Consider the following 9,515-nt stretch of genomic DNA (forward strand, 5'->3'; position numbering starts at 1 on the left):
CTGATAAGTACTAAATCTATTATTTTACGGCCCTCTGCATCATCCCTATCGGTAACATATATTGGACATAGGCGGTGGTCACGCCATTCACAGATGCAGAGGGCAATAGTTGGGTTCTGTCGCTCAAATCTTCTTAGAATTACCTCATCAGCTTGTACTGGAAATTTGATACCTTCAAAGTTTAACTCATTTACATACTCCTTATACTTGGAAATTCTTTCTGCGTTCTTTTCTACTGGATGTAATGCTGCTAGGATTGCCCACTGGAAGCATTTGTCATCATCATTAGCTGGATTTACTACTCCCTTTTTCGTGGCAAGATCTTTTGGGAGTGGTATATGTCCTGCTCCTGTGGGTGGTTGGAATTGCGAGATTTCTATAAATATTTTTTCTACACGATAGAATTCCCAACCTGATCCGTAATTTACATAGTCTTTTACTTTCTGCATGATTCTTGCTAATGCAAAGTTAAATGTACCATTAATATCTGTTAATGGTAGGATTGGCATATTGCGAGTTTTAAATGGTATGTTATATCTGTAGATATACTCTACTCCATCATCTTCACTAAAGTTACCATCTCCGAATAATCCCTCAAGGTAAGAATCTAAATGTCTTATTGTGACAAATATTCCAATTCTTACTTTTATTGATCCCAATCGATTTCTTTCATCCCGAAGAATATTCTGGATTGTTTGACTGTGTGCTGTAAGAAATGAAGCATAGTCATGCTCTCCAGGTGTTCCTATAGCAATATCAGCCGTAAAGTTTGAGTCTGTTAACTCCTTTCCTATACGTACCTGATCACGACGTTCAAAGACTACCTCATAATGTGGGTCTGGGTCAATTTGCATTATGCGGGTTATCTCTTCATTGGTTGCCGCCACTTGTGCTTCACGGATTTGGCGGATCTTATCCTCATATTCCTGCAATTTTGCATTTGAGCGGGGATATGGGATGGACTTGACAGGTACCTGCTTGAGTTCAGCTAGAACTGATCGGGTGACTTGTCTGTATTGGGCACTTCTTGCTTGATGTGTTGACATCTTGTAAACTTTTTATACTCCTCTTTTATTCAATTACATTTTTTCTGAAAATAAAATTAATTGTTCGCCTACCCTATAAGGATAAAAAAAGATGAAGGCGGGTTAATATCGCCTTCTAAAATTTATCTGGATATAATCTATTCCTCGTCATCTGAGTCATCATCATCCAAGTCACCGAACACATCCTCATCAGGAGTATCCCCATCCTTAAATAACTCAAAATTGCACATCATTCGGATGTATTCTCCCTTATTAGTTTCTTCCGATATAAAACTACAATGGAGAATAGCTTGTTCTATGACTACCATTTCTTCGAATTTGGTATACTTTTCTTGACTAATTTTAATTGATTCATCGGCAAGTTTATTAAAATTTATACCACCATCTGCACAATCTCGCCAGAAAGCCCTTTCAGCTTTCTTACATATATTTGCCACCTGTTCGTATGCCTCCTCGGCTTGCATGCGCCACTTTCAGAGTACTCGTTCAGCTTCGGCTCTCCAGATTGGGTTGACTTCTAGAAGATGTGGTCCGAAATTGCTACTTGGAATGTATTCCAGGATATGGCCTACAAGTTCGGGGATTGCTGATACTGCGTGCGGGGTTTGACAGCTTTTTAGGATTTCCCTATTGATAGCTATAAGATCAGAAACTGTGCAGCCGAAGATTGATGCCAACTTTTCTGCGGTATATGCCATGTTATGTACTATTTATCTGTATAGTTACTTGGTACCTACCTTTTATTCAATTACATTTTTTCTCGGTATAAGGGTAATTGCTTACCTTGCTATTCCGCTCTATTGACCCCATGGCTGGTTTCCTGGATGGGTTAATATTTTCTTACCTTTTTTGGCTCCGTTGGCTTTGAAATCCTATTTCTTGTTCGGTTGGGGGTAAGTAGGTGAAAATATTAATAAATGATTTAGATTATGAAATAAGTAGGTGAAAATATTAATAAACGGTTTAGATTATGAGATAAGTAGGATATAAGTAAGTAAAAAATATAAAAAGGTAGTCAGGATTGGACCCACAGCCGGTGGAAGAGTAATGGGAGTAGCAAGAAAAAGGTGACTAGAATTGGACCCACAGCCGGTGGGAGAGCAATGAGGTGGTAGCAAGAAAAAGGTAACCAGGATTGGACTCCGAGAAAAGTGAGCCAGAACTGGGATTTATATACTACTTTTGTTCTCCAATGACAAATATCAAATCAGCTGTATGCTTACGCATTTTTTTGGCTCACAAAGAGTTATTTTCCATTGAATACAAGACAAATATTTTAAATTTTTATGCAACAAATTATTGGATAGAATTAAAATAATAAGATCACGTGCATCTAGTACTACTGTACTACCAATTGCAATTATTCTACAAAGACATTTTTTAATTTCACTTATAAGAAATGTCGCTTTCATTTTGGCATATATATTCCTTGTCCTCATATCAACGACCCTGAATATTTTTATAAAGATACACAATGTGGTATCCCTACTCCCTTTATCATGTCGCAACATAGAAATGCATGCGTAATTCATTAACATATCTTTACAAAAATACAATGTTTCAAGAATATCAAAAATAAAGATAAACCGAAATTGGAACATACAGTATATCAAGAGATTTTGTTAATGACAAGTCCTCTCATGCCAATTTATTATATTACAGATGGCTTAATGGTAAATCAAAATATATTACCTCTAGATGACTGGGTATTTCATATGACAGCAATATTCATGCTAGAGATTCTTCTTCAACATTCAAACTGGGCAACAGACACATGTACCGAAAAAGTTTGTCCAACTTTTAATACAATTTGAGTCTTAATTTACGGATGCAAAAACAACAAGATATACATTTCAAACATACTTGCCATTGTGTATTCAATAAAATGTGATTACTGTCTAATCGCAAGGCTACAAATCATGACTATTTAACGATAGCGCGCAAATATTGCTTTCTATTTGTAAAATCTCAATACGTCAAAGTACCTATCTGACATTTATTGTACAAACATTCTGATTCAATCCCGAACGCTGATGACTATCCGTTTTTGGTTCCTTATTTCGTGATGGATTCAAATCATAAGAAACAAATTCTGACAAAACTCAATCAAGCGTCATCATCCACCGGTTCTTCTGCACCACCTACTAATTACAACCCGATTCCAGATGTATTCATACATAAAAAATATTATGATATTATACCAAAAGATCTGATTTACGTGAATGATTGTTATATGGTTTCTGGATTTAGAGAATGGTTTACTTATATATACAACATTGATGAATTTTATTATCCACCAGAGAGTAGGACCCCACGTTATAATGCAAAAGGCAAATATGTCGCAAGAACTCCAGTATACCGTTCAGGAGTAGTAGAAAATTACGTACCATTACATATTGTAGAAAAATCTTAATTACAAAGAACTGAAAAATTGAAGGTGGATGCTTTAGCAAAAGAGGCAGCATACCATAGAACTACTCTCAAGCATTACAATGCTCGTACCAATACCATTAAATCTTAATGGACACATCAAATAGTTTTCACGATCACATGCCTAATTATTTGGCCAAGAGACAACAAAATCATGAATCTGATTTTAGTAACACTACGTTAAACAAAAATTTCAATAAAGCTCTCAAAAAAAATAATCTCCAAACTCAAGGGGCTATATGATTTCCTATATATCCATACATCAATATATCGGACAATACAGCAGAGGTCGAATGTTGTCGGGCTGGATGTGGGAGGTGCTAGTACCACCCACCTCCAGGTCTACAACCCGTCGCAGTACCTATATGGCCCCTACAGGGCTTAGGAATCCCCAATATCTGTCACCATCTGTCAATAACATCTGTCATATAACAATATACTAAAAAAGGATAAAATAAGGGAAAAGAGAGGAAAATACGATAGAATCAGAGGGGTATGACAGATATGACGGATATGACAGATGTTTCAGAAAAATCGGAAGAGGGATATCTCCAGAAAAAAGTTTTGATTTTACCCCCCCAAATCTGTCATTCTGTCATAGTTCTGTCATATGATCAGGATTCAGTCTATTCATCTGTCGGAAGCAGTGAGATAGCAAACCAGGTAAGTTAGCAGGTAAGCCCCTAGAAGGTCTATAGAGCCAGTAAGACCAACCCTGTCTCGCCCCCATCAGAAAAAATAAGTAATTGAACAATGGGTATACCATAAGTAACCTATAACATCGGGAAATTTTTTGGGAAGCAGATCTGCGCAGATTTTCAGAAATTATATCTGCGCAGATCTTATACCCTGGCGCAAAACATTAGAGGAAAAATCCAATAAAAAACTGCGCAGATTTTATAAATAACAAAGTTCTGCGCAGATTTTTAAATAAAAAACCTTCGAAATATCTCAGCAATTTTTTTCAGTAAAAATCTGCATCACAATAATACAAATTAATTTATTGCATTAATTACTAATTTATTTATATAATCAAAATTACTTTTTTATTATATATTAACAAGTTTACAAATACAATTGAAATCTATTACTAGTCATTGCTATTCATCATCTTTTTACTGCACATTTACATGTTGTTAATGGTTTGGAACATTGTTCCAGTTGGTTCGATTCCAACAAACAAAAAACAAAATAGAAAATCAGAGATATTTGTTACAAATTTCGAAGTTATTACTTTCGAAATGTTTGACATGAAATCCCAGGATCTAAAAAATAAAGAAAATGAACGTTAGTAAAACGTTCGTTAAAGAAAAATAAAAAAAATAACTTCAAAGTATTATTACCTTCGAAGTTCTTCCAAATGGAAGTCCGGAACCTAAAAATAGAAGAAAAATGAACGTTAGTAAATGTTCGTTAAAGAAAATTAAAAAAAAAGAACTTTGAAGTGTTATTACCTTCGAAGTTCTTTCAAATGAGAGACGGGACCTAAAAAATAAAAGAAAACGAATGTTAGTAAAACGTTCGTTAAAGAAAATTAAAAAAAAAGAAACTTTGAAGTGTTATACCTTCGAAGTTCTTTCAAATGGAGCCAGAACCTAAAAATAAAGGAAAAATGAACGTTAGTAGAACGTTCGTTAAAGAAAAATAAAATAAAAATAAAAAAGAATTTTAAAGGTTTACCTTCAAAATTCTTTCGTCCAGAAGCCGGAGAACCAAAACCCTGCAAAAAAAACAACTGAAACGTTAGTAAACGTTTCGTAAATTAAAGTAACAAAAAAATAAGAATTTCGAAGTTTACCTTCAAAATTCTTTCGTCCAGGAGCTGGAGAACAAAAATCCTACAAAAAAAAACCAACTGAAACGTTAGTAAGTGTTTCACAAATTAAAAACAACAAAAAAAAAATGAAGAATTTTGAAGTTTTACCTTCAAAATTCTTTTCGGGAATGATGATGACCTACAAAAAAAAAATGAAACGTTAGAAAATGTTTCGCTAAATAAAAAAAAATATAAAAGAATTTGAAGGAATTTTACCTTCAAAATTCCATCCAGAAGCCGTAAACCTGCAAAAAGTAAAAATTGAAACGTTAATCTACGTTTCGTTCAAATAAAAAATAAAAATAAAATAATTTTGAATTTCACCTTCGAAATTCCGTCCAATCCAGGTGGCTACCAGAAAAAGAAAAAGAAATCGAAATGTTAGTAACGTTTCGTTTAAATAAAATAAAAAAAAAAATATGTTTCGTAACGAAAAGTTCATTACGAAACTAACCATGTTGAAAATTCCGTCCAGGCTGGAACCAGAGAGCCGAAAATCTAAAAAAAAGAATAAAGAACGTTAACGTTCTTTTACAAAAATAAAATAAAATAAAGAAATAAAAGAATTTCGAAAAAATACCTTTGAAATTCAGTTCAGGAGAGTTCGGGAGAGCCGGAAACCTAAAAAAAATCGAAACGTTAATAACGTTTCGTTAAAATAAACAAAAAAAGAATAAAAAATAAAAAATAAAATTGAAGTTTACCTTCGAAATTAAAGTCCTTCGGCATCCTGGACCTATAAAGAAGAGAAAAACGAACGTTAGTGAACGTTCGTTAAAAAAAGACTCCCTTTTTTTTCGAAAGTTATTTACCTTCGAAATCAAGTATGAGACACGTACCTTCAGCGTCTTGGACCTACAAAAATGAAAACGAACGTTAGTTAACGTTCGTAAAAAAAAAACTAATAAAAAAAATATATTTTTGAAGGATATAAAGGATATAACCTTCGAAATGAAGCTCTGGAAAGCCATGGGCCTACAAAAAAAGAAAGCTGAAACGTTAGTAAACGTTTCGCTAAAATAAAAGAAAAAAAGTAAAATGAAATTTCGAAGCCTTACCTTTGAAATAAGAGACTGGAACCTGCCTTTCGGTTTCTTGTACAGTTGTACCTACGAAAAGTAAAAAAATGAACGTTAGAATTAGTAACGTTCATTAAATAAAATAATAAAAAAAAATCGAAGATTTTACCTTCGATATGGAAGTTCTTTCGGCTTCCTTTACCTAAAAAAAAAAGAATAACGAACGTTAGTGAACGTTCGTTTAAATAAAAAGAAAAAAAAATTCGAAGGTTAAATTTACCTTCGATATAGAGACCCGGAACTCGTTTTCGGATTCCTTTACCTAAAAAAAAGGAAATATGAACGTTGTTAACGTTCGTCAATAAAGTTAAAAAATATATATATATATTTTTTTTTTTGAAAGGTTTTACCTTCGATATGGAAGTCCGGTTTGTCTTTCGGCTTCCTTTAACTAAAAAAAAGACGAAACGTTAGTTAACGTTCGTCAATATAAATTAATTTTAAAAAAAATTAATTTTTTTTTTCGAAGGTTTATTTCACCTTCGATATAGGAGCCCAGAACTCAGTTTCGGCTTCTTTTATCTAAAAAAAATAAGACGAAACATTAGTTAACGTTCGTCAATAAAGTTAATAAAACAAAATATTTTTTTTTCAAAGGTTTTACCTTCAAAGTAAAGTCCGGAGCCATTTTTTGGCGTCAGGACCTATAAAATACAAAAACGAACGTAACTAACGTTCGTTAAAGTTAAAATATAAAAAAAAAATATTTCGAAGATTTTTACCTTCGAAATAAGAGTCCGGAGCTGATCTTCAGCATCCAGGACCTAAAAATATGAAAACGAACGTTAGTGATGTTCGTTAAATAAAATTAAAGATTCGGAAGTTAATATACCTCCGAATTTCAAAATCATCGATAGGTTCCATCCGGAACCTATATAATATAAAAAAAAATTATTTTTTTTTTTAAAAAATAAATTAAGATTCAGAGGTAAGCATACCTCCGAATTCCAATATCTTTGATGGGTTCCATCCAGAACCTATATAATATAAAAAAAATTGTTTTTTTTTTAAAAAAAATAAATTAAATTTCGGAGGTAAGCATACCTCCGAATTCCAACTAAAATCATCGATAGGTTCCATCCGGAACCTATATAATATAAAAAAAATTTTTTTTTCTCTAAAAATAATTAAAGTTTCGGAGGTGATATACCTCCAAATTAAAATTGACAATAAGCTCTATTATGTTCTTGACTTACAAACTGAACGTTAACTGATGTTCATTCAAAAAAATTTTTTTTTTTCAAAGAAGAAAAAAAAGGAATACGACTCCTTTTTTAGTTCTGATTTCCCTGCATGTTGCAGATTATGTGCTGAATGTTGGACGAATTTGCCTTAAAGACTCCGAACCTTGCAAATAAATTTTTTTTTAAAAAAAAAAATTTCTCTGATAAGTTTCAAAGCTTAAAAAATAATAGAAATATTTTTTCTTTGGAATCTTTAACAGATTATTTCCTGAAAGGTGTTGTAAAAAAAATTATTTCACAAAGTTTTTTTCTTTAGTAATAAGTGTTGTAGAAAAAATTATTTTTTTAAAGTCTTGTAAAGTTTTTTTTTTTAAAGAGTATTGTAGAAAAAATCATTTAAGTATTAAATCAAGTTAGAGTTAATTAAAGTTTAAATATTAAATCAATGATAAAATTGCAGATCGAACTGATATTTTAATGAAAAAAAAGCAAAAATCTGCAAAATTGCAGACTTCCGCATAAATTTTACATAAAAAAAAGCAGAAATCTGCAAAATCGCAGACTTTCCGTATGGATGATACAAATTTCATGGCTGGAAACCAGGAAAATTTAGAAAAAATTTTATCAATTGCTAACACCTTTTATAATCTTAATGATATAAAAATCAATAAGGATAAATCAGAATTATTATTAAAAAAACAATATATCCCGGATTCTCTATCCTTGAGTTTTGAAACATCGATAGTTAATATCACTGGTCGAAATAAAAACTTTCGGTCATGTGACAAATCGGCTGATCTGTCACACATTTCGGCCAAATTTTGGAAATTATTAAAAATCGGCCAAATTTCAACATATATGATTTATGGCCGATTTATTGAATTATTTAATCAAACGTTACGCATTACGCATTACACGTATTAAAAGTTTAAAAAAGGATCATCTTATACATCCTTTTTTAAACTTTTTTAATTTTTTCTTTCCCTCCTCTTTCCTTTCCTTCGTTCCCCTTCCCTGTTTCCCCTTCTTCCCCTTTCCCTTCCTTCGTTCTCCTTTCCCTTCCTTCTCTTTTCCTTCCTTCCCCTTCCCCCTTTCACTTTTTTTACTTTTTTTTTATAGGTTCGGCTTTCAGGTGGGCTTCCGAAGTATAGAAAAACCAAGTTTCGTAAGTACGAAACTTGGTTTATTTTTTTTTTATTTTTTAATTTAATATGAACGGTTACTAACTGTTCTTTATTATTTTTTACTTTTTTTTTAGGTTCGGCCATTCGGATGGGCTTCTGAAGTATAGAAACCCCCAAAGATTCATAAGTACGAATTCTTTGGAGTTTTTTTTTATATTTTTAATATGAACGGTTAATACTAACCATTCTTTATTATTTTTTTTTTAGATGTGGCCGTTCGGGTGGGCTTCCAAAGTATAGAAAAACCAAGTTTCGTAAGTTTAAAACTTGGTTATTTTTTTTTTGTTTATCATATGGGCCGATCCTTGGAATCTAATTTTTTTACACAAAAATAATTTTATTAAAGCAAATATAAATTATCATTTATATAAGAATAATAAATTTATACCAGATAATGCAAAAAAAACTAATTAATTATATAATTTTTAATTTTTTTTTAATATAAGAAATCATTAAAATTTAAAAGATCAAATATAACTCTCATGACAAAATCATTGATAATTCTTCGTAGAAATAAGCTATACAAATAAATTTACATTCATTTGAAAGAGAAAATCGAGATCTATCTAATGAATCTAAAATCAAGTGAATTGAATCACTAGTTGTTCAGTAATCACGTTCAGTATATTATTGAATTTTATCTAAATTTGATCATTAATTACTTCACATATAGTGATTTAATTTGAATGATCTTTGCTCCCTAGTGTGATGCCAACTTTTATCTTTAAAATAAATTTAAAATAATTCATTTAATATATGTAGATGTTTAGGAATCA

General features: G+C 31.7%; 3 protein-coding genes across 3 annotated transcripts; 1 reads left to right on the forward strand and 2 right to left on the reverse strand.

Moving 5' to 3' along the window:
• Positions 1 to 1,183: 1,183 nt before the first annotated feature.
• Positions 1,184 to 1,510, reverse strand: OCT59_025491 (uncharacterized protein; the record flags this gene model as incomplete). The annotated part of the gene is made up of 1 exon (XM_066138850.1): positions 1,184 to 1,510. One exon carries the CDS (start codon positions 1,508 to 1,510, stop codon positions 1,184 to 1,186), a length of 327 nt encoding a protein of 108 aa, XP_065992135.1.
• Positions 1,511 to 3,111: 1,601 nt separating this feature from the next.
• Positions 3,112 to 3,459, forward strand: OCT59_025492 (uncharacterized protein; the record flags this gene model as incomplete). The annotated part of the gene is made up of 1 exon (XM_025310777.1): positions 3,112 to 3,459. The coding sequence occupies one exon, from the start codon at positions 3,112 to 3,114 to the stop codon at positions 3,457 to 3,459; it is 348 nt and encodes a 115-aa protein (XP_025178816.1).
• A 2,427-nt stretch (positions 3,460 to 5,886) lies between these two features.
• OCT59_025493 (uncharacterized protein) lies at positions 5,887 to 7,451 on the reverse strand (the record flags this gene model as incomplete). Its single annotated transcript, XM_066138865.1, has 10 exons — positions 5,887 to 5,913; positions 5,997 to 6,028; positions 6,105 to 6,147; positions 6,351 to 6,401; positions 6,481 to 6,513; positions 6,592 to 6,633; positions 6,852 to 6,893; positions 7,094 to 7,135; positions 7,310 to 7,348; positions 7,416 to 7,451. The coding sequence occupies 10 exons, from the start codon at positions 7,449 to 7,451 to the stop codon at positions 5,887 to 5,889; spliced, it is 387 nt and encodes a 128-aa protein (XP_065992136.1).
• Positions 7,452 to 9,515: the final 2,064 nt, after the last annotated feature.

Source organism: Rhizophagus irregularis, chromosome 5 (genome assembly GCF_026210795.1).
Source record: "Rhizophagus irregularis chromosome 5, complete sequence".
Lineage (NCBI taxonomy): Eukaryota > Fungi > Glomeromycota > Glomeromycetes > Glomerales > Glomeraceae > Rhizophagus > Rhizophagus irregularis.